The sequence below is a fragment of the Poecilia reticulata genome, linkage group LG5 (assembly GCF_000633615.1).
Source record: "Poecilia reticulata strain Guanapo linkage group LG5, Guppy_female_1.0+MT, whole genome shotgun sequence".
Lineage (NCBI taxonomy): Eukaryota > Metazoa > Chordata > Actinopteri > Cyprinodontiformes > Poeciliidae > Poecilia > Poecilia reticulata.
This window is the reverse complement of record NC_024335.1, coordinates 21,968,049-21,992,723: the sequence shown is the minus strand read 5'-3', so window position 1 is coordinate 21,992,723 and position 24,675 is coordinate 21,968,049. Positions and strand designations below refer to the sequence as shown.

The 24,675-nt window shown below is 38.6% G+C and overlaps 1 protein-coding gene across 1 annotated transcript in view; it reads right to left on the bottom strand.

Moving 5' to 3' along the window:
- Positions 1-24,038, bottom strand: part of dstyk (dual serine/threonine and tyrosine protein kinase) — a 36,751-nt gene extending 12,713 nt beyond the window's left edge. The window contains exons 1-5 of the mRNA XM_008409794.2: positions 22,843-24,038; positions 17,176-17,585; positions 4,986-5,486; positions 4,651-4,846; positions 1,093-1,331 (exon numbers count right to left, since the gene is read on the bottom strand). Coding sequence (XP_008408016.1) covers positions 1,093-1,331; positions 4,651-4,846; positions 4,986-5,486; positions 17,176-17,585; positions 22,843-23,041 — 1,545 coding nt within the window. The 5' untranslated portion in view covers positions 23,042-24,038. The remainder of the gene's footprint in view (positions 1-1,092; positions 1,332-4,650; positions 4,847-4,985; positions 5,487-17,175; positions 17,586-22,842) is intronic.
- Between the last annotated feature and the right edge of the window lie 637 nt (positions 24,039-24,675).

The window sequence follows — 24,675 nt, the reverse complement described above, 5'->3', positions numbered from 1 at the left end:
AGAACCAGCGTCTTACATCGCAGCTCGAAGACTTAAATAATTTTGCGGATTGTTTAGCTTTCTGACCGTCATGCTAATCCGGGTGAGCGTTTGTAGCTGTGCGCTGCTTTACCTGCTATCTGATCCTCCATATGTCTTTTTTACTGCAGTGAGCCTCGATGTAGCCAAACTCTGTCATGTATGGCATGGCATTGTTTTTATGCCATATTAGATTTGTCGTGTTGATGCATTTTGACCTGCTTCAATTTTCTGCCGCAACACGCAAACTTCCCCAGTCACTCAGTGAGTTAGTTTCACGTCGCTTAGGATTTGTTGCTGTGCGTTTGCTCAGAGTGAAGGAAAAAGGAGACCAGCTGCACAGGCAGGCTGCAAAATGAGATGCAGGTGATTGGTTTGTGTGATCGGCAACAAGAGACCGTGATCGGCGTTCACCGATCATATGCTTTTTCACGGAAATTGGCCGATTATGATCGGTGGCCGATCGATCGGCACACCTCTAGTTTTAGGGCAACTTGTCACTTTAAATCCAAATAAACTGCTGCTGGCTTTGCACCTCCAACTCAACGTTTACACTGCACATTGAAAAGCAGAAATGGAGCCTCCTGCAAAACCAACAAGAATGCAGCAAATGTTTTCTGGGTGGTAAGTCAACAACAAAACTCTTGCCTTTTCCAGCAGCACAATCAGCGGTAAAACCAGCTGACCAAATGTGCTGGAGTTCTGCTTGGGTTGCTAGGTGACAGGGCTGGGCTCGGCTGGGGTTGCTAGGTAACGGCTTTTTGAAACAGCTCATTTTTCAGATTCCAGAAAACATTTAAGTTATTGCAACAAATCATCAGTTTTTTCAACACACTGGCTGTTTTCTGAAGCAGCTGAAACCCGAGTGGAAGTATAAAAACGTGCAAAACATTAATTTTCTGTAATAATCGTCTTAAGTCATTTGCAGCTTCTAACAGGCCACCATAAACTGTGCAGTAGAGGATCATGAAGTTATGTAAAAGAAAACAAAGCTGCAGATTTTGATTTGAACATTTTCCCTTCTCAGCAGCGTCACAAAATGCGCTCCACTGTTCATCATAAGCTCCTCCCCACCTGTTTTAGATGCTCAGACGTAACATTGTGCGCAGAGGAATCAAAGTTGGACTTCTCCAGACTTTCGAGGCATCGCTCCAGAGTTCCCACAAAGCTCTCCCTCAGATAGTCCACGGAGCTGATCAGCTTATTGGCCACCGCCTGATTCAGACGCAGCACTATCAGCTCCTGAATCAAGTGGATGCAGGACTGTATTTCCTTTGACGTAACAGGCTCTCCATTGGTCGTTACGATGATGTCTGCAGATAACAGAAAAGTCTGTAAGATAATGTGCCACATGTGTGTGTGCGCCATTAGCACAAACAAATATGGATGTCATGAGCTGCTCATTGGAGATCGACCATAATGCACCTGTGCAGCTGTGTTAATCAAGTGTAAAAAAATTTAAATAGAGATTAAAAAGAGGTAATAGAAGCATTGTTTTCCCTTTTTTAATAATATATTGTTGTTACACATATAAGCAATATTTCTCAGATACATTCAGGTTTATTAATCAACGCAGTAGCTTTTCTCTCCTACATACGTCTATATATCTGTGGAAATCAGTGGAGTTTGGATGCCAGGGTCGTAGATTTTTTCAAATTACCTATAAATTTTTATTCATTTTTATGGATTATCTTTACACCAATCAATATCCTGGTTCCTATAAATGTGTTTTGTAATTCAATGCTTTTCAAGACTCAATTTTCTAAATTTTCTATGAAGCTATGAATGTCAGAGAGCAAAAAAATTTGCTCTGCTGAATTAAAATGATGTTTCCCATTTTCCTGCAAATCATCAAAATACATTAGTGATGCTGGCTTCCAATTAGGCAGAGCAGTAGGGAGATTTTCACAGTTTTTGGCATCCAAATAATCTAAGATCAATTTAAGTTCATAATATTTTAATAATTCTGAACTGGATTGTCCAATATCACCGATTTCCAAATAAAAAAAAACATTTTGTGATCCTGAACACAGGTGTTCAAGAATGCTCCAACATTTACAGATAACAAAGCTGATGGACACATTTTTAGGAATAGATCGTTTCTGAAATGTTTAATGGAAAACCTTTGGTAGACAAAGTATTTTTCTTTTGTCTCCTATGTTTTGTTTATTTTTCACTGTAATACCAGTGAGAAAGATCACAAAATCCAGCAGCTTTTTACTGAAAAACAAACAAATTTAATAATTATTGTGATGATATGAGTGTAGGAAAGAGTCTGAGACTCTTAAAGAGACAGAGGCCAATTTCAAGGCAGCAGGTGTGAAGACAAATTACTTTTAAGTTGTTTTCATATATGTACGCCATTTTTTATAACTCTAGGTAATAGAGTTACTTGATTGTGCTATAAAATGGAATTATGTGTGTGAAAAATGCATAAAACTGAAGAATACAGCAATGGAAGATTTCTGCACAGGGTTGCTTTTGCTCGTGTTTTTCACATATCACAAAATTTAAAAAGTATTTGTCTATTTCAGAGTTTAAGACTAAGCTCTTCATTAAGGAGTTCAAAGTTAAAACATTAAATATCCATCATATCTGTTCCAAATTGCCTCCAGTGGTCATATGTACACTATATTTATGTTGCACAGTCATATTAAACCCTGATGCAAACTAAGAGACTTTAGAGGTAACAAACTTGAACAATTATATTCAAGTATGTTTTTTAAGAGTCTTATTTAATTTAGGAAATAATACAAATAATCAGACACAACTTGTGTTGTTTTGTGGCCGTAACCCAGATTTCTTTGTTGTTAATAATTCACATGCTTCACGTTGGCAGTCGGTCACAATTGGTGATGTGTGCCAAGACGAGAAATAACACTGATCAGGTGTAATCATGGAAATGAAGCAAAAATGAGAACATTTTAGAAAGAAAATGTTCATCACACATCCACCCACTGATTTGCAGTAAGTATTTGTTTCCCATTTGCAGAGTTTAAAGGGAGGTCTATAAATTATTGCTAAAGTGAGTAAATAGATTTTAATGTGGTGTAAAATCTCAACAGGGTCTAACTTTATGAAAATGTAGGACAGAAATCTTGTCTTGAACATTCCCAGAAGGATTGCTGGCATCGATTGACAACACGGTTCCTTTTCCAGCTACTTAACAGTTCAGCCAAACTTTTAGGACAAATTGCAAAACCTCAGCTCAATCAAATGGACTCAAGCCTTTTAGGCTCATAACTGGAAACTTCTGTTCTGTGGAGAAAACGGAGAAGCTTCATTTGCTTTTCTCTCAAACAAATTATAAATCAGTTTCACAAAATACAGGAAAGGACGGATAAACCCTAAATAGTCTGAATACGTCTTTAATGGACGGTCACAGTCTCTGGTAAAAGACTAAAATAGGAGACATTTGTTCTGTTTTTATGTGATTATTGAACAGTGAAAGGAAAAGAATTAACACAAAGCAAATTTCTAACTTTAAACAACTGTACCTGAAAATTTGAAAACACTGATATCTGACAGAAAAGCCTGTCCAGCCTCTTCATAGACTGAAATAAAGCTCTGAAAGTGCTGTTTGCAATTAATAAAAATGATCCGTCAGCTCAAAACAAACAAGCTTTTTCTCATTCCAGCTGCTTTTCATCCACCTTTTATGACCTGCCCACATTCTCAACAGGAAAAGCAGCTAAAACCAGACAGAGAATTTAATACTGATATTTAATTGGCCATTTAGTGGGTCAAATTACTCAAGTTATGTCCAGACTTATGTACCTTACTTTAGAGCTGAAACAATTAATCAGATTAATTGTGATTAATTGATTATTGAAATAATTGCCAACTAATTTACCAACAATTAATCATTTACAAGAGAATACAGACTCCAAAAAAGGCCATTTGCTGAAAGAACACCATGAGAGCAGAGCAGATACTAAGCAAAAGCTATAAAAAATTATATACATTTTGCCTTTAAGATAAAAAAAAAAACATCTTTAAATATATTCTACCCAGAACTTCTCATCTGGTTAAAAACAAAAAACTAATTAAAAGAAATCTATTGAGCACCTTTTGGTATCCAATCAATTGCTAATGGAAAAAATAAACATATCAGCTCTACACTATATTGATGTCAAGTCATGTAGAAAGGGCTGAGCTTTTCACATTTTGATGTTGGAAGCATTTCTTGTAGGTGTAGATTCATCCTTTTCTACAAACGATTAGGCATTCACTCAAGGAATGCTCTGTTGTTGCATTTTAGAAAATAAAATGTTTATTTTGCCATTTAAAAACAATTATTTGTTTATTTGGATTTTCTTACTCATTTCAAATAATGTATAAAATAAGCTCAAGTGATTAAATGAAATATCTGCAGAAAGAGATTTTTTTGTACAATTAATAGATTCATCTTCAGATTAGATTAGTAAAATAACTGTAGTTAGTTATAAAATGCAATACCAGAGTTTAATTTATTGGCCATGTAGTAAGTCAACCCTGCAGAAGGTCACATAGTTTACTCAGGCTACATCCAGACTGCATCATGTTATTTATGCTTCCCAAACTCCAGAAAGCTGAAAGAAACCCTTCTAGCAGTCATTAGTTCATTAGTGTCCAGAGTGGCGCCTCACTGACCTGTAAACTCCAGATTGGCTGCGTCCTCCAGCAGCTGCTCCTTCATGCTGCTGAGGGTCTCCACGATCATCTCCTTCATCTCCTCCTGCTTTCGGTTTGCGATGGCCATCAGGGAGTTGAAGAGTTCACCCTCTTTCTCACGAGTGTACTCCAGCCTGCGGGGAGTTATCTGCAGGTCCCTCTGCATGTCGAAAGCCTGCAGGGGAGCGATGCAAAGACGACAAAGGTCTGTTAGTGTTTGTGCTGCAGGACTGCAAGGGGTCAAAATACTCTGGCAGCAAACGGGTCACGGATTGACGACAGCAAACCAGCGCTAGAATGCGTCATCTTCTGACCTGGTTGATGAAAAGATCAAGACATCGACAGTGAAGCCCGTTAAGCAGGTTGGCTGCTTCTACTTGTTGGTTCTGGAGAACTTGGCGAGCGAACGGCACCAGCGGCCGAGGCTGCCTTTCGAAAGATTCTAGCAGCATGCTCTGGGGCTTAGCCCCTGGGGCGGAAGCCTGCGTAGGGGCTCCACAGGAACAGTGTCCGGTCTGAGTGTTCAGGAAGCCGAGTGAGAGCAGCTGCTTGTGGAGGATGCTCTTCTCCCTCTCCTTCTCCGCCCGGTGGCTGGATTCTGGGGAGGCCGTTGGCGTGGAATCAGGGATGCGGAGAAAACAAATGGGAAACGAGAGCAGCTCTTTGACCTTCCGCAGCTCGGCCACCTGCTCCGAGCTGAGAGAGTCCTGGTTGATGGCGTAGAGGATGACGGGTACGACGTGGCGAATGCAGTCTTCCAGAGCCTCTTCTATGGGCTGGACGCTTGGACAGGGGACCACCATGACCTTTGTTTCCTAAAGAGAAACATCAATATTTAATATTCAAGCCATTTTGCTTCTTTTCACCTCAAAATTCGCCATATATTTTTGTGGTACGCCAGCAGTTATTTTGTAAGTAGGATTTATAGCTGCAGACACGTGGAGCAGGTCTCTAACTTTACACATTGAGATACGACATTTATGCATACTTCGCTTTCCATTCTGCAAAAGAGGAGCCTGGCCATCGTCTTCCTGTGCAATTCAACTCAAGTAATTGTTAACTGGAGAACAGAGACTAAAAAAACAACAAAGACAAGCAGAAAGAAGCAGCCAAAACTTTAAATATGTATATATAGATCTTGAATTTCATATAAAAAAATTCATCTGCAAATAAGTTCTGTCCAGAACTCTTCAAGTTTTAGTTTTAGCTTCACCTGGCTCAAATTCTGTAAAAAATTTTTTTTAAAGATATCCTAATAAACATCTTTGCAATGCAATTAGTAAATGGTTAATTGAAAAAAAAAATGTCAACAGATTAGACCTACACTAGATTTATGTTAGGTCGAACAGAAAAGATTGAAATTTTCACATATTTATAAGTATTTTTTAGCCGAATGTGCATCTTTTGATACAAATGATCAAGCATTCGCTAAAGGAATGCTGTGTTAAACATTTTATTGCCTAAGGAATTTGTTTAACGGCATATTATAATGCATTTTTATATTGTATAAATAAAAAAAGTTTGAAATGTGCAATTAAAAAAAAAACAAATCAAACTGATAGATTAATCAATAACTAAAATAATCGTGAGCTGCTGCCCTGTTTCCACTCCATATTAAGGGGGTTAAAACATAATTTTGTTCCTACATCCATTTACAATGAAATTAATTTTCATTTTCAGAATAAACAAGGTGCTGTAAATATGTTCCTTCCTAACTTTGTGCAGAAACAGCTGCTACAAGCCGCCTGGCGCACAGCGGTGAGTAAATAAACATTTAGCCGAGTGTCTTTGTTTTTCAAACTGGTTTGATTTATCTGGTTAACTTGTTGTCGTCTCATCAGTTACATTGAACTGCGAGCATTGAATTCAAAGACCTGATTACAATCAGCCGCACGGCCGAGACAACACAAGAGTTTATGCCTCCATTTACAAGGCAAACTTGGCAAACCTTCACAGTAAAAGCTGCATCTACCCATGATGCACTTTGAACTTCAGACAGCTAATTAAAACCCTTTATAGTTTGACTGCTGATCATAAAAACAGTGAGAATGTTCATCATGCAACGTGTTCTCTGGTAGCAGGCTGTAATTCATCCCTGACAAATATACATAAGAAAATATGATATATAACACAACTACTACTAAAATTAATGTTACACTGATGCTAAAGTTAAATTGAATAATCATTGAATCGTTGTCTATAAGGTAACAATTGTGAAGGTTACAAAAATGATGTTATTTTACTTTAAAAATTAGATTAAAGTTTAAAATGCTGTCCCTGTGTTTCTCTGAAAAACATAAAAATCAAAAATTTCTGTAGTCACAGCCTGGAAGGGATGCAGTTCTGTGAATGCAACGTATTTATACTACTATCACCGAGTAACGAGAAAAACTGAAAATATTTGTTTTATTACTGTGGTGAACAGTCCTCAAAGTCCCAACAATAAAACTTAGCTTTAAATCTCTGAGTATTGTCCTACATATATACTAACAAACTGGTCTCTTTCTACACTTGTCCAAATATTCTAAAACTATTTCAAGTCATGAAAACTACATGGTCAACAAGAACAAATGTAATGGTTTCTTAGTGCTGCAAAGTCGTGGGAAGTTTTAGGGTTGGAAACTTTCCATTTGAATCACCGTATAACTGGAATTTAAGGGAATAAAAAAAAAATCAACACTTAATTGTAAAGCAATTAAATTTCATGCAAGTACACTTGATTACCATGCAATTTCTCAATCACATGCAAGTGTGTAGCGCATTAATTACTGCATACTGCAGGGCGATATGCGCCACATGCACGTGCATTTCTCCATCACATGCACCGATTATTTCTAGAACCTGGAGGCCACATTTTTCAGTCCAGATCACAAGAGCAACAATGCATAAAATGTTAATTATTTTTATATTGCTTGCATTAAAAAAAAGTACATTTTGGTAATAGTTGATAAATGTAATTGATGTACGATATATATCAATTAAACAGGCATACAATCGCATGACTATAACAAAATAAAACGTTAAGACATATACATTTAAATATGAGAAATTTCCAGTCAAATGTATAAATTGATTTGCTGGATGTGGTTGGTTATTTGTCCAAGCGAACGCAGTATTTGCAGGGAATATTGGATGGAAAAGACCTGTCTGTGATTGATGGTGGGATGGTTTATTTACATTAACCTAATCGATTTTGAACTGCAGACACAGAGGCAAGCGAGTGTGAGGTGTAAACACATACACCACACATTCTTCTTTAGTCAGAATATGTGCCAACATCAGTCTCATTATGCGCTCAACAGGAACTTCTAAAACGTTAAATTATATTTGCGGTTCACCTTGAGTGTTGAGGCTTTTATTTTTGAAGCCTATTTTGATGCAGTACTCTCCAAACAGAAAGGCAGCTGGGAAAACCCTTCATATTATGTCTGATCATTGAAATAACATTAACTACAATAAATCACATTTAGGTCACTAATGTGGCTTTTCCATCCTAGCAATCTTTACACCACTTCTCCTGAGTTTCTGATGTTTGTTGCTAAAATTTATATCAGCTGTCCGCATCACACACTGTAAAGGTCCGTCCTAATGGCCAAATATACCAGTGTTTGTAAAAAACCAACAAACATTTGGACATTATTTTAATATTGTTTGATGAAGAATTAAACATTTCAGACCAGTGTAAGCCAAAAATTGCTGAAAAACAGCCAAAAAAAATGAGAACATCTGCTTGTATCACATGTTCCTTTCTATTCTTAACACATTGCAGCACATAAATATTTGCGGTGGTCTTAGGAATGTTTGTGATGGAGGAGAAAAAAAAAGAATTACGCAAATAAAGAGATTTTCTTAAGCCTCGATAAATAACATTAGCAAAAATAGACTCGCAGATGGTCTGAAAGAGAAAGGATGAAAAAAAGGCGAGAGATAGGGATGACCAACCACATAACAAAGGAGACAGTCAGTCCCGTCTCCAAGAAACAAGAGGCGAGTCGGCCTGGCCAGTCTCTTTGGAACAAAGATAGCCTGCAAACTTTTGTTTATGGCAAGTTGAAGTCAGTACAGTGTTTGAATTGCCTTCATGTAACCCTGTTCCTAATAGCAACTCATTAAAATAATGTCTGACTGCTGATTTTAAGATAGAGAATCGCTATAATCTTCAAAGCCTGACAGTAACTAAGCGCTTTATGGACATCATTGCATATCGTTCCTCAACAGTGCTAACTGGGACTGCATTGTAAAACCACAGCAGTCACAGTGAGTGTTAGCAGCATCCGAGTGACTATAAACCTGAGCAAGTCTGAACAGAATAATGCGAAAAATGGTTTCCATTAAAGGTGACCTATAACCTTGAACAGGTTATGATACGTCTATGTGGTTTATAAAACATGTTCATAACATTTTAAAGATTGTTAATAAGATTTTAGTCAGTTCTGCCTATTCTGAGCTCCTTTCAGAATGAGATGTTTTAGGGCCTCCTGTCACTTTAAATCCTAGTCAGCTGTTGCTTGCCACTCCCCCAACTCAACTTTTACACTTGTTCCTGAAAATGTCTGCAAACAGATACAAAATTATACAACCGTACATGTTTGGAAAACAGAAGTGCACAACCAATAAGAATGTCACATGTGGTTTCTGGATGCCCAGCAGTCACACATGCAGAGGTAAGACCAGCTGATTAAAGTGCTGGAACTCAGATTGGGTTGCTAGGTGACAGGCTGGGCTTTCCTGGGGTTGCTAGGCAACGGAGCAGTGCCCATGGACTGTGACTCAGCAATAAGGAGATTCTTTACAGACACTAAAATACATTAACTTACTTCCAACAGCCGAGTGTTTTTTCAAACACTTGGGCTGTTTCTAGAAGCAGTTGAGACTAGGCCTGTCGCGATAACAAATTTTGCTGGCCAATAAATTGCAGGGTTTCCCCCAGAAAACTTGCTAAGCCCGGTGGTCGAGGCGGTCCACCGTGTTTTTGTATTAAAAGATATTAAGTTGACAGGAAATGTAAAAGTATTACTGTGTAATTATATGTTACGGGAAAAGATCTCCAGTAAAATGCTATTTAAACCCACAACTAGTCTAAAAACAACAAATTTGCACTTCTGTTTAATCCAAATTAAGTCAGCAGCTCCATCAGGCCCCCAGGGCTTCAGAGGCCCCATAAACGCTAATATTTTAAAACAGACCACAGATACATAAATGTAACATTTGTTTATTGAGATTATCAATGCTATTAAATTTTATTCAATTGTTTAGGCATACATAAGTTAAAAGATTTTAAATTGTTTAACATTTAAATATAAGATTTTAAGGAGCTGGCAAGTTTACGTTGCAAAACTTCAAAGAACAATATTCATAGTTAGATTGTTTTGTTACCATAGCAACAATCTGATGCTGTGAGTTTAATCTTTTAATTTACAAATACAAATTAGTAAACTGTGATTACACTTATTGCTTTTTAGGCTGGCCAATTAAACTACTCCCTTCTCCCATATTTTACTAAATCTAACACAGAAGCTGTTAGAGGTGTTTTTAGCAACAAAAGGGGCCCCTAAATAAAATTCTGCTCAAGGCCTCATACAGCCTTGGACCGGCCCTGCATGATGAGGTAATATGGTTTGATGCATCGTGTAACCGGAAAAGTAATACTAAAAAATAATAAAATAATATAAAATCAGCGTATTGCATGACTCTGAAGAGAGCGCGAAAGCTCCTCACCGGGCTGAACCTGCATGATGAGGTTAGCGCTGCTCGTTATCCACAAACGCTCCGGCCAACCGGGACCACAGACAAACTTTACAGGGAAGACAGATAAAAAGCCACACGCTGAGCAGCGTGTTGAGATGTAAATAATTGTTCTTTCACAAAGATAAATCATTCTCACCACCAGGGGCGGGTCTACTGGGGTGGCAGTTGCCACCCCAAATGAGAGCCTTGCCACCCCTGTTGCCACCCCAGCTGGCGACTATGAATTCAATAAATAGTTATGGGAAATCGGGTATTAAGCGCATGCATCTCTTTTTTCTGACAACATTGAATGCAACACAACGTAACCTGACACCCACTGCTAAGTAGCGGGAAGTGCGAGAGAAGGACAGAGTGCCAGCAGCAGATATGAATGGATATAAATTACGCGACTGGACATTACGTGACTTAAGGTGCGCCACACCTGCGCCATTGCTGTCCATTGAGTCAACATTATGGATTGTCAGGGAAATACCACAGTCACGCAAAGAATCTGCAAAATGGACGCAATATTTAGCGGTTAATTCAACCCTATAAATTAGATAACAAGGGCTTCAGATTTAACAGGTGAGGAAAACGTTTTAACTTAAAGAAAACATCGAACAAGTGAGCAGTGGGTCAGGTATTCTAGCCTAACTTTTGCTAGCCTTCTATTGACTTTGATAACCTTAACATGTGCTGCACAGTTCGGTGTGTTTTGGTTCCGTTAGCATTAAAACAGGTCAACCCACACACCAAGTCATCAGTAGAGCAGCTGTTTAAATCAGCTAATCAAACATCAGCTAATCAACCGCTGCTATGCTCAGGCGAAAACTTATTAATAATGACAATATAGACATCAAGCCTGACAGCATAATGCAACAGACTGAATGTTCCGTTTTGGTGYTTTTGCTACTTTTTTGTGTGGGAAATGTTTGTTTTTTGGTGTTGATTCCCCTGATCAGTAATCTCAGCTTTATCTGCTCGTTGAGCTGTTGTCTGTCGGTTGCCATGGCAACGGGTCCGTGTAAAGCCGACACACAGAGTGAGAAAAGGCAGAATAGAAGTGGTGTTTGGTTCTTCACCTGTTTATCAGCTTTATTGTACCTTTATTGTGGYGCACTGTCTGCAGCCGCTGCAATTCCTAAAAGTTAAACAAGCGACAAAAACTGAACTAATCATCAAACTACGGCTCCTATAGCTTATTTAAAATAAAACGATTGACCAATATAAAAGAGAAATTTGCCCCTTCTTGTATCTTGACAGAACTAACAGAAACAAAACTGTTTATAGATTTGTATCACGGAGAATTTATGGTTTCACTTTATTTGAAGGGGTGTGCATAACACTGACATGACACTGTCATAAACATGAAGAAGTCTTTATGAAAGTTTATGACACTTGTCATGAAGTGTCATTCCATAAATAATGACACTTTTAATGCAAAGTTGCTCTAAAAGTTGCATTAAAAGTCCATTATATACTGGCATATGCTGCCACCCCTGAAAAAATCCATGCCCCGCTCTTGCCACCCCATAAATATTTTTCTAGATCCGTCCCTGCTCACCACTCCACAACGCACACCTCTGAATTCGCTACAAGTTATTCCTGCGGTTCACATGGAGCTGTGAAACCAGCGCTAACACGGCGGGTTTTAAACTCTTACCTAGAGTTCTCCAAAGGATCATAATTCCTCACAGTAGGTTTATATAAATATCCATACAGGTCAGCCTGTGTCCAGTTTGAGTGAAAGGAGGCGCGCGCGATACGTGCCGAGGTAAAGCAGCGGCAGCGCGCGAGGCAAAGCGCAGAGGCGCCAGCTGTGTGATTAGTCCGAGAGCTGTCGGGTTTAAATGCATAAACTATAAGCCTATCTATTATAAACCTATCCTTTAGGAATAAATCTACTAGTGAAATGCTAAGAGCAAAAGAGACACTTTCAGCCGGCTTTAAAAAAAAAAAAAAGATTTTTTTTTGTATTTTCCTAGAAACGTAAACAAGCAACGCTTAGCCTGGCGGCGGGGCTAGTAAAGCATGGCGGGCCGCCAGGCTTATAATACACTGGGGGAAACCTTGAATTGTTTTAGAAGTTATTGCAATAAATGATAAAATTGTTGTTTTGAGACCATTTTTAAATAATATAATGGTAACGGAAAAATAATAAAACAAGAACGCATTCTAAAAGATCAGTAAACTTTTAATCTAATGAACATTTAACACTGGAACTAGAAGCCATTTTAAATATCCAAAATAAATGAAGAAAACAACAAGTAAAATTGATTTGGAAATCTTTGGAAACAAAACGTCCTTCAAAAAAAGGGTTTGTTGAGACCAAAGCATCAAACTCCAGACTTTATCAACCAGTTTTCGTTGTAAAGAGGAAAAAAAGAGATAAATGACAAATAATGCCAATGAAAATTATTAAGTTTGTTTAATTTATTATTTGATTAATTGATTATTGTGACAGGCCTAGTTGAGAAAAAAATGGAAGAATAAAAAATTTACAAAATACAAATTTTGAATAACAGATCCCTTGTTTGGCCTATTTTCCCCTCACATTTTAGGTCAAACTAAAATTTATATCAGACAAAAATAACCTGAGCTGCTACAAAAAATTAAAACTTTATTAAGTAGAAAAAAATTGATCCAAGTCTACTCGTCCCTGTAAGAAAACTGAAAACCCCCTTCTTGTTAAATCAACTGTGTGACATTTTTGAGGGAGGTGGGTTCAATTTCACTTGGCAAACTAAACGTTAGGCCTGATTCCTGCCCAAGAATCAAGAAATCAGATCTCAAAAACTACACATTATTGCCTTATTTGATCTGATCTGATCTAAAGAAACTCAAAATCAGGTGAGAAACAAAATCACTGATATCCAGTCTTTCCAGTCTGGAAAGAATTGAAAAGCTCTTTCTAAGTTTCAAGCCTCCAGTGAATCCCAGCGAGAAAAACAGAGAAATCCAGGAGCAGCGTGGGCGTTCCTGGAAGCGGCGCATCAAAAACCTCTTTCACAAAATATCTCCGTCATAAGCCCGTGAAGACGAGCCACCTCTAACTCCCCCTGGCCACTCATTTATCACAAGTTAAACATCAAGAACAAGCTACCAGTGTTGGTCAACAGGTGGTGTTGTGCAGCACTGACTCCAGAATTATCTATACAAGTGGTTCTTAACCTGGGTTCGATCGAACCCCAGGGGTTCGATGAGTCGGTCTCAGGGGTTCGGCGGAGCCTCTGCCGCGGAGGTAAAGACACACTTGTGTAAAGTCGTGATGACGCCCCGCTTTGCCATCTCTTGCTGCAGAGGATGACGTTACATTGCTTAGCCAATCAGTGCTGCAGAGGAGCACTGATTGAAGGAGCTCCACTCTCAGCATGGATTTGAACTTTTGTCTTTAATTACTTCAGCAAAGCTCACAGTTTATACCAAATTCTGTAGCTTTCGGTGTACTTCTAAATCTGCTCCTTAGTCGCATCTTTTCGAGGTTGGTACTGCCTCTAGTGGCGTGGGGGTGGTAACACAACTAATATAATTGCATTACTAAATCAGAATACCGCAAAGTCTTTATTATTCATTATTAATTTTTCATTCTCTTAAGAATGTAGAGCTAATTAAATGACCTAAACAGAACCTTAAAGTGGTTACGGTTTCTCTCAATGGCCAACCTGTTGAAACTGTGGCAAATTTTAAATGCCTTGGGTCGTTCCTGCACAGTCAGCTCAATTTTGCTGAAAACACTGACTATATTTTGAAGAACTGTTCTCAGAGACTCTACCTTTTAAGAAGACTTGGTGATCTTGGGGTGACCCAACTAGACCCAAATTCAAGACATTGGGTCACCCCTATGTCTTGAATTTGGGGGGGGGAAAATAATATTTTATTTATTACTACAGAAGGGTTCAGTGAAAGCGCATATGAAACTGGTGGGTTCGGTACCTCAAAAAAGGTTAAGAACCACTGATCTATACAAAGGAAATATGTTTTCAAAAAAACATGGCTTTCTCATGCGAACCTGCTATTGTGGGTAGCCAACCAAGCAAAATCTAGGTCTAAAAGCTGCAGAAGAATATGCAACAAACTTCCTGAAAATGTGAAATATATTTGGCAGTGTCATCCAAAAACACAAAGAAGAATAGGTAAATTATAACTCTTGTTTAATTTCACATTAGATAAGACAGTATCTGGTGCAAGCGAGAAACCAACTTTGTCCTTTAGGAGCTCCATAAAATATACTAAACATTTAGATTATCTCCAAGATTTATGGGAACATTTTCTGGACTGATAAGAAAAGGTTCAGCTTTTCGGAAGGTGTGTTTGATTACATCTGGTATAAAAATGGTAAATGGACTGAACTTATATAGAGCTTTTCCAATCATTGAGAAAACTCAAACTAGACACCAATACACAGAGTGGTGGGTAACTTTGGGTTAAGTGTCTTGCCCAGCAGCACATCAACACGTGAGAGGAGGAAGCCAAGATCGAACCTACAACCTTCCCATCACAAGACGATTACAGAGCCACAGTCGCCCAAGATTGGAGAAACAATATCATACCGACAGCCATTAATCCATGAGCCTTTTGGAGCAAAACAATGATCTGAAGTAAGTGCACAAATTTATCAACCAGCCAATTTATCGGTGCCGATTTCCATAACTTTGAGAGATCAGTGACCGGCCGATACTTACATGTGAGGCTGATCTCATCACTAATCTTATCTACCTCATCAAAGGTCACTGTCATCTTTTGACTGATCGATCGGCCCATCAGGTCATGTCTGCACATTTGTAGTTAACGGTCACCCCACTGGTACCAACTCAGAAACAAATCGACCATGAAAACTGCAATCGGTGCACCCCTAATCTGAAATAGACCAGCGAATCCACCTCTGAATGGCTCAAACTAACAGGCTGGCAGAACCAAACCAGGCTAAACAGGACAAATCTAAAACAACAACAAATCTCATCCAGTTTCATTGCAGTTTGACTTTGTTACTACCAATTATTTAAAAAAAAAAAAAAAAAAAAAAAAAAGAGTACCTGCTAATATCACAACCATTTAACAAATGTTGTTTGTTGAGACCATTTTTAATTTAGGCTGGGAGCCGAGCCTAAACTCCAGCATGAAGGACAGCTAATTAACAAGCTGGTTCTCGTCTGCAGGGCCTTGAAAGCACAGTGCTGTGATTATAGCAGAACCGTGTGAATACCACAGCCGGCAGAGAGATTCTGCGGCTTCATTTATCTCGTGTTTAATCACAGCTCTGCCTTACCAATTCAGCGGGAACATGAACCTCAGCAGCACGCTGCTTCAGCATGTGACAAACCCATGTTTGTCAATAAGAACAAACATATAGAGCAAGATTAAACTCGTCCTTATGTTGTTTGAACCATCATTGCATAAGAGTGACAGACTTTGATCTAAAAAAAGCAAATCCATCCATGGAAATTTGAATATTGGTGTAAAATTATTAGTTTTGTTTTGCTGACAGATGTTTTCCTTTCATGCAGTTCTCTGTGACGTAAATGCAAATTTGTAGCCAAATGAAAATGAGGTCAAGGTCAAGACCCGGGTCATAACCTCTGGACATCTCACCGTGTGCATCAAGCTTTGGTAAAAATTGATTTCTACTTCAGCTGTTCTGTATTAAATGTTGTTTTAGCTAAGGCTTAAAAAAAAAAGAAACACAATTTTTTCTTGTCAGTGTCAAAGAGTTCGGATTTTTCCATGGCAACGGCATCACAGCAAAGAGCTTGGGATCTTTTTTTTTACGTGACCCAGTCATGTGAATCACACCAGACCAGTGGCATTACGTAAGGGGGCTGGGACGGGACGGGTGGGTCATCCCGCTGCACAGCTAAGCCCAGTTTCTTGGGCTGTGTGATGCTTGATGAAGGATCTTGGTCTAAGCGATTAGAGGCCAATTTCCATGTGTCCCACATGACAGGAGCGACTGCGATCCTTCCCCCGTGTCCAATGTGTTCACCCCCAAGGGATATTGTGATTTTCAGGTCACAGCGAATGAAATCGCTGCATGACTGCAGCATGTCCGACGTTTCTCCCTATTCTCACACAATTATGGGTCTATTTCAACAAATGCTTGAAGCAAACAGTGAGAGCAGCTGCTAAGAAGTGCATTCCTGAACAGCAGCATAAATCAGGTAGAGTGAGGGGGAAGGAAAGTGAACGGCCCAGGAAATAATCTGCTCAGCTCTGTAATCTGTCTGTGAGCTGAGCCATGTGAGAAAAAACTAGTTGAACTTTACAAGAAAAAGCAAAGAAGGAAATCTATGCATCGGTTTTTGTATCTGGAGAAAGAACAACCTCCCTACAAAATAAAACACAGAAGAGACATGAATTATTTAACGTGAATAGATTAAGATGATAAATTATCCATGATTTGTTTTAGAAGATGATCAAATAAAGACAAAGGAAACATACATCATGTGAGCATCAATATTTAAGCATGGCTACAAATCAAATTAATTTACGTCTGAACTTTGACTAGGTCAGTTTAACATGAATATACTTTGATCTGACCAACTTAAAAGTAAATGTTAAGCCAGATATAAGGGCTTGTTTTACATAAATAATTTCTTAATATTGGCAGATTATTTCACTTAAAACATTTTTCCTATGTTATAAGTGAACTAGTACTTTGAGTAAGATATCTGCAATAGATCAAAACTATTCGGTAGGATTTTGTGTTTGTGCAGTGTGTGAAGCTCAATAGGTTGGTGTAAAAAGCTGCAGAGACATGGAGTCAGAGTGGTTGCATCCTACCTGAAGCAGAGGATGATGCAGGGTGATTTCCAGCTCTGCTAGTCTGTGGGCCGGGTCCTCACACTCCTCATGGATTTCCAGGTCCTCCCTGGGAACTGTATCCCAGCGACCACGGTTTGCAGCCAACTGGTGGACCAGCTCATACTGGCCGGGCAGCGCCAAGCTGAGCCGCGTCTGTCTGCCGTGAGTAAAACACAGCTTCCTCCGCTTGCAGACAATGCCTTGGACGCTGCTGCAGGCCTCCCCGGCCTCTGCACCCAGAGGCAGCAGCCGTTCCCCCAGCAGGCAGTTGAGCAGCTGGTAGCGGGCGGCGCAGTCCTGGCCGAGCACCAGGATGTACGGAGCAGCTCCCACCGTGTTGCGCAGGAACTCTTCCTCATGACTAGGGAAGGAGATGCAGCTAAGCTGGCCTGCAAAAGGATTTCACCAAATCAAACACATGAGCTGCAACTTCAGTGATGCATGGTTTTCAGAAACAAATATTTATGACTCTTGAGTTTTTTTATTCGGCAGCAATGTAAAATTAGATGAACTACTTAAGGATGCAGGGTTTCCTCTACATGTAACCGATCGTGGCGCACCGCCACTTCAAAATAAGAGCTGCCACATTTTCAGAAAGACGTTTTCTTCATATTTTAAAACAATGTAAAGCACTGTGCACTTACACCAACCATAACCAGAGTTTGAAATTAGTTTAAATATCAAATAGGGCTGCACCGATTGCAGTTTTCTGACTGCTCACCGATTACCAATCTTTAAAAAGCCTGACCTGTCGATTCTGATGTTGACAGATACTGACTTTTCTGGTCTGAAATGTTGCTAAACATAGGAAGAAAGTTGCTGAGTTGGTAACAATAGGATGACTTTTGTTAACTGCAAACGTGCAGATATGACCTGGTGGGCCAGTCTGTCATTCTGGACAGCGGTTGATTTTCAGATCTTTGTCGAGGCAGATAAGATCGATGGATATGTGCATGCTTCTCATGCACATATCGACCGATCACAGATCTATTAATCAGTGCACCTCTATCACAAAACATTAACATTTACTTTATATTGTAAGTCTGAAAAGCTGGCTACTGTGTACTGTGCTGCTTTCAGGAGTGAAGTAAAACTAGAGACGACAATCCAAAGTAGGAGAGAAAAGGTGAAACAAAAGGTACCTAAAGAAGGCTTGGATGAATTAATTTTTAGCTCAAGCCTGTGAAAGCGACCCATAGTTTAACATATGTTGCATTTGAATGACAGTAAAGTGGTTAATTAATATAGTTTGGCCAGTAATTAATCAGCAGTGTTGTGTCAGCCCACCACCATTTTTTAAAATAAATCCCAGATTATCTACCACAGCGTCTTTCTCAGAATAAGCTGTAGATTGCTGCAAAAGACATCAAAATATTTTGTATCCGATACCAGCCCTCGGCTATTAGTCCTGATCTAACCCAAAGATGAGGAACACATGCACAGAGGAACCAATTCAGCCTCCTTCCTGTACTTTCGGGGATAATCCTGCAGGACGCTGAGTCACAGTCTCCAAGAGTTATATAACAAAAACAGGACAACAAACACCAGGTTTATGTGCTGACTGCACCGGATATTTAGATGAACTCACATTTACTTTACACCAAATTAAAAAAAAAAGACCAGGGACAAAAATAAACTACTGTTCACATGAATCTTTAAAAAAAAAAAAACATGAAGAGCCTTAATGCAAAAACAACATTTTTCCCCATACAGATAAATATGTATATTTAGATTAACTACCCATATTATAAAGTGAGGTTTAAAAACAATCATTTTTGTTCCTTTTCCAGCATCATGACCCTGTTAGACCAGATCCAGATGAAAAACAAGAACATTTACTGCTTTTTTCCTATTATTTAACCAAATACAATTCTACTTAGTCAAAACCTCGGTTTCTTATCAACCCTCTCGTATGTGTATTTATTTTGCAGATATTTAGTTAAATGACATATTTAGTGAGTACTGTCTCGATGTTGGACTGTAGAAGTTTACAAAATACAACAAATTTTGAATTAGAGATGCACTTAACCGATACAGAGCTGTGATTTCTGTAAGGTCGGATTCTTAATTTTTATATTCCAAATGTCACAAATAAAAAAGGAGGAAAAAGTTCAGCCTGTTCTGTAATAGAGCTGGATGTTTTGAATCCCATGGATTACAAGATTATCCCCATTCCTCAAATGTTTCATGACTTTTTTACAACTCATAAAGGTGATTCAAACTGCATGTAGTTGGCCGAGGTGCTTAAAAACAAAAAGTGCAGGAGTTACTATTTTTTGGTATTTATTCATAAAAGATTTGGAGGTCAGGAGGCCTAAGTATTTGGCTTGCAGATGACCAATTGGAGCAGATAAAGGTACCCCTTTATCTGCTCCAATTGGTCAATTGGTCACCTTTATCTGCTCCAATTGGTCAATTGGTCACCTTTATCTGCTCCAATTGGTCATCTGCAAGCCAAATACAATATTGGCAGACTGATAATAAAGTTTCATAAATAAGGTTTTGAACTGAACAATTGCAAGTAAGATATTTGTTTTTTTGGGCTGGTGACCTGTCCAAATTTACCCAATGGCTGCTGGAGAAGGTTGGAAGGATGAACGGTTTATCTGCACTTTTAAACATTTTCAGAAACAGCTAGAGAAACACCTGCTTGTGAATTTAAGTACAGGCATTGACTAATTCAGACACACTGGATGACACACTATGTGTTTGATTCTGACCAAATAATAGTTTTGGTTTGCACCGATTACATAGTAATACCCACAGCAGTGTGTAATAGAAAAATAATACATATTGTCTGCTTAATTTCCTTTAATTGACTCTTGCATGCAAAGAACTGCCTGGCAAAAGTGCAAGAAACAGATGCACCCAAAGGCCACACGATGTGGGTGAAATAACCGAGAACAAAAAGCAATCAAGCAGGTGATGGTTAAAGCTGCGTCTCTACATGCTGACCTGTTTTTCTGTTACTAATGGGGCTGAGCTTTCCCTTTGTTCTTCATCTCATATTTGGGTTGTATGAGCAGGATGTGGTGAAGTGTATAAAACTGTGTGCAATTCAATTTGTGCATCTGCTCTGACTAGTCAAGTGGCAGAATCTTTGAACGCTGATTGCATCTACAGACAACGGTGGACCTTTCTGTAATGTATTGAAAGTTTTGCTAGATAATTTCCACCACAAGTGTTAAAGTCACACCAAACCGAGAATGAGGACTATGATTCCTTCAAAAGGCGGTGTAGAAATTAATCCATCACTCTAAAGAATCACATTAATGCAGTTTAATGAACACAGTCCTGAAACCACAAACAGGGCATGGGGTTAGGAATTACACTTACTGAGCTAGCCTTGAAAATGGACTCGACTGGAGAAAAATACTCATTAGAAGAAAAGACACTTGGAGAGGTCGCTGATTTTTGTTGGTCGTTGTAGGAAATGTTACAAGACTTGTGAAGATCATCGTTAACAAGTAGAAACATTTTTCTTAAACTTAACTTACTGCATATGAAACTAATTCTGAGTTAATCAACCCAAGGTGCATTATAAACCTGATGGGCCACCAGGATTTACTTGTACTCTCACCAGGCTTGGCATTGCTTATTTACTTAAGAAGTTTTAAAATGTTTGCATTTTTTAAGATTTTATTGTTGGTCTTCTGGAGTAAAACTTACAATCTTTCAATTACACATGATTATCAAGTGATATTTTCAAATTTCCTGTCAACTTTAAACATTTTTTAAAAGAAAAACATGACGGGCCACTGGATGAATGACTGCCCAACCACCGGGCCTAGCAGGTTTTCTGGGGGAAACCTTGATCAGCCCTTTCCTTTTCTTTTCTTTTCAAGTTCAGTTTTGATCCATTTGAGTTTGTAATTAGACAAAAGTTGGATAATTTTATCAAAGTTTGGCCAGGTTTTAAAAGGTTGCTGCTTCAAGACAGATTAAATGTTTCCCCTTTCATTGGAGATGCAGCAGAAAGTATCAGAGCGCTCAGTTTTCTCCGGCATGGAGTAATGTTGTGCTGCGCAATGCTGGTCAGCTGCCCTAAAGCAAGGTCCAAACATTTACAGAATAGACTATTTAGACAGAGTGATGTCATAAAAACATCTAAAATTAGCCCAACATTACACTACAAAGAATAAGACAGGAAAAATAAGCATGTCTACTTAAAATATAGTGGTAAATCTAGAGGTCTTGTATTCTACATTTTTGCTTCAAGATGATATACAAAGTTATTATAATACTAAATCAACATGTAATATTTTTTTTGCTTCATTAGGAAAACTGTTTCTCTTATTTAAATTAAATGTAAGCATAAATACTACAATGCAGTAAAACTATTATACTTCATCTCCCATTATAATAATCTGATACGAGTTTAGTAATAATTATAATATGAAATTGGCTATAATCCAATAGAGTCTAGATGTGATAACACAACCACAGAGACAAGCTTTGAGAAATCCAAACTGTGCTGAAAAGAGTCTAAAAGATGTTTGAGTCTATTTGGACCAATCCAAATAGATTGCTTTCTTTAAATCTTGATCTTATCTCAGCTAGTTTAATTGAAACATGAAAGTCGCTCTTTATATATCAACATAAAAAAGAAGAGAAAAAAACATGGATTTAGCTCTTTCCATTGAGGGCAGCTCTGTGGTCTTAATATTTTGATCAAGGCTAATCTTCAGCTTAACATTGTTCATTCAAAGCTGGGAAACAGTTTTGACCTGCTTTTAACATCATTACTGATCGTTTTCACCTTTCCCAAAGATGTGCTACACCACTTCCACACAGCCCATCTCTTGCTGTTCTCAGTTCTTGGTATGGTTGAGCTCTGCTGGTTCTCAACACCAATACAGATTTTCTTTCATGAGAGGTTCACAGTTTGGATTAAAAGGTTTAAACTTGGACCCATGTGGTCGTTCCAGCAGGACAGTGATCCCAAAAACATAACAAAACTTGTTTTGGGATCAAAACTCCAGGTGGTCAAATAAACGGAAACATGTTAGAAACGTGACCAGACTTTATAAAGTAATTAACATGGTTGTGAATTAAATGCAGACTAAAATAAAACTGTAAAAACACTGAGGAAAAAACAGAACGTATATATGCACCAGGATTATATATAAAAAAATTATATTGTGCCAGACCAATTTTACTTTGACTGAAAAAATCATATTTTAGTCCAAGTAAAATCAAAACAAGCAACTCCCACCATTTTTCAGTCAATAAACACATGAACAAACAAAACGTATAATGATTGTTAGCTCTATGAATAGATTTAAGATTAAAGCTTGCACACAAAAGCTGTAATAGAAGAAGTTATAAAACACTTTTTTCCTCTTTAATGGATCTTTAAAAAAAAAAATCACCAGGTAAGACTTCAAAGAAAGACGGAAATCGGCAAAACCTTCAATTCAGCAAAGATTTCAACATAATCAGTGCATTTAGTCTGCTCATGCATTATAGAGGAAGTCTGTTTTATCACCTTAATCAACGCTTTTTTTACCCACAGCAAGCAGATCTGAGCCTTCTGCACCAACAATTTGTTGGTCCCCAGTCTTTTCGGGTTGCAAACATCCTTCTTTGATTAAATGTCAATCATCGTCTTATTCAGATGATGTGGCTGCGTGTGTTCAAGCTTACCTGCCTCCAGGGATGCTGAATCTGAGCTTATGGTTGCTGCACATGCATTGCTGTAGTTTTGCCTTATTTCTCTGAAGAACACATTGGTCTCCTTCAAGTTTTTCTTCAGCTGTATGGAGTGCTTGTTGTAGCTGTTAAATGTTCTCTGCAGTTCCCGGCCTAAAGGAGTATTTTTTTGTTGCTGTACATTTCCCTCCATGGTCGACAGGTTGAGCTGTTGTCTTCTTGACGTGATTTGATTTATTTATTTTTTTTCTTAGCAGGGTTCAAATTCCGAGGGTCTTTTTATATTATTTTTTTAAGCAGCAACAGAAATAAAGACGTCCTTTTATGTCAACAACTAGTTAGTTGTCATGCTTGTCCTCCTCATGTGGCTAAGATTATTATTAACTAATTCAACAAAATGAATAGTAGTAGGTAAAAGAAATATACCTTGAACAGGAGTGTATCAATAGTAAACAGTAGCTTTAGTCTCTCAGAGGAGTGAGCATTTAATGTTTTACGGACGAAAGCTGCTAGCTAGCTTGACGTCGCGTGCAAAACAAATTGAGTCGAAAATTTACCAAGCTAGCTTGTTTCATTTTGTGATTTTAAAAATATATACTCCAGGTAAAAACGTCGGATAGTATCTAGATGTTGTTTTACTCACTTACATGCTACGTTATGTCTGCCCCACTTATATGCTGTTATATCTGTCTGCAACCTAGCTCCTCCAGATACGTTAGCGCCGCTAGCCAGAGGGCATCGCCTGCCCGTTAACAGCTTGGCCTGGCAACACAAACATCCTCTTTAACTTCACATAAACCTTCCAGAGCTCGGCGGTGCAGCCCCCAGTGTAAAAGACGGGGCCCAAACTCCTCTGAACATGAACAGCCAAAGCGGGACCACGGCGCCAGTCTTCTTCCCGACGAGGCTTTGCGTCCGTGGGGAGGGGACTGCTTCCTAAAGTGGCCGTAGAGCAGGAAAACCAGAAGACATCTTCCAGCCTGGAGAGGGACAATAACGCAACTAAACGAGGATGGCAGCGTCAGTTGGCGAAGAAGACATGAACGGGAAAGGCTGCAGTGTCGCAGGGCGAGGTGTGTCCAAACCGAACCGCATAGCTGAGCAGGGACCAGGTAATCAAATCACAGCTAAGCAGAAAGTCGAGCAGAGCAAAGTTAGGGAATGAAAGGGGCGGGGCCAGAAGTGACAGGGCGCATTGTCACATGGGAAATGTAGGAAAACTGTCAACAACTGCTGTCATTTCTTCTTCTTGTTTTTTTTATGGCGGTTGGCAAACAATTTAATGCGCATTGCCGCCGCCTTCCAGGTTGGAGTATGGATCAGACAACTACAACAATCTTCCCAAAACACCCGCTCTTCTTAAAAAACTAATACTGATAAAAAACTACGTCCCCAGATGATCTTTGAAACAATTCCCTTATATCTAATTTACTTTTATTCCTATATACATTTCTAATTAACAACTATCTTTCATGAACATACTTGTTACATTCAAAAAGAAAAAAATTGTGCTATTCCTGTTTATCCATAATAAATACCACAGCCTGTATTATGTTTCTTAATTGCTTTAAGAGTTGTTGGGATTTCTGATTTCCAATGTCTTTTTTATTTGTTCTTACTTTGGAAACACACCTGATTATGTGAAAGATGATAGATAGGTGGATGGAAAGTAAAACTAAAATTAAAGATGAACAAAAAACACTTAATAAAATTACACAAAGACACAACAGAAAGGATAAAGACAGAAGATATCAACTATCTTAATTTTTAGTATGAAGATTAAATGGTGTCTCTGAAGGTAAACACCACATAACCAGATGCACATTA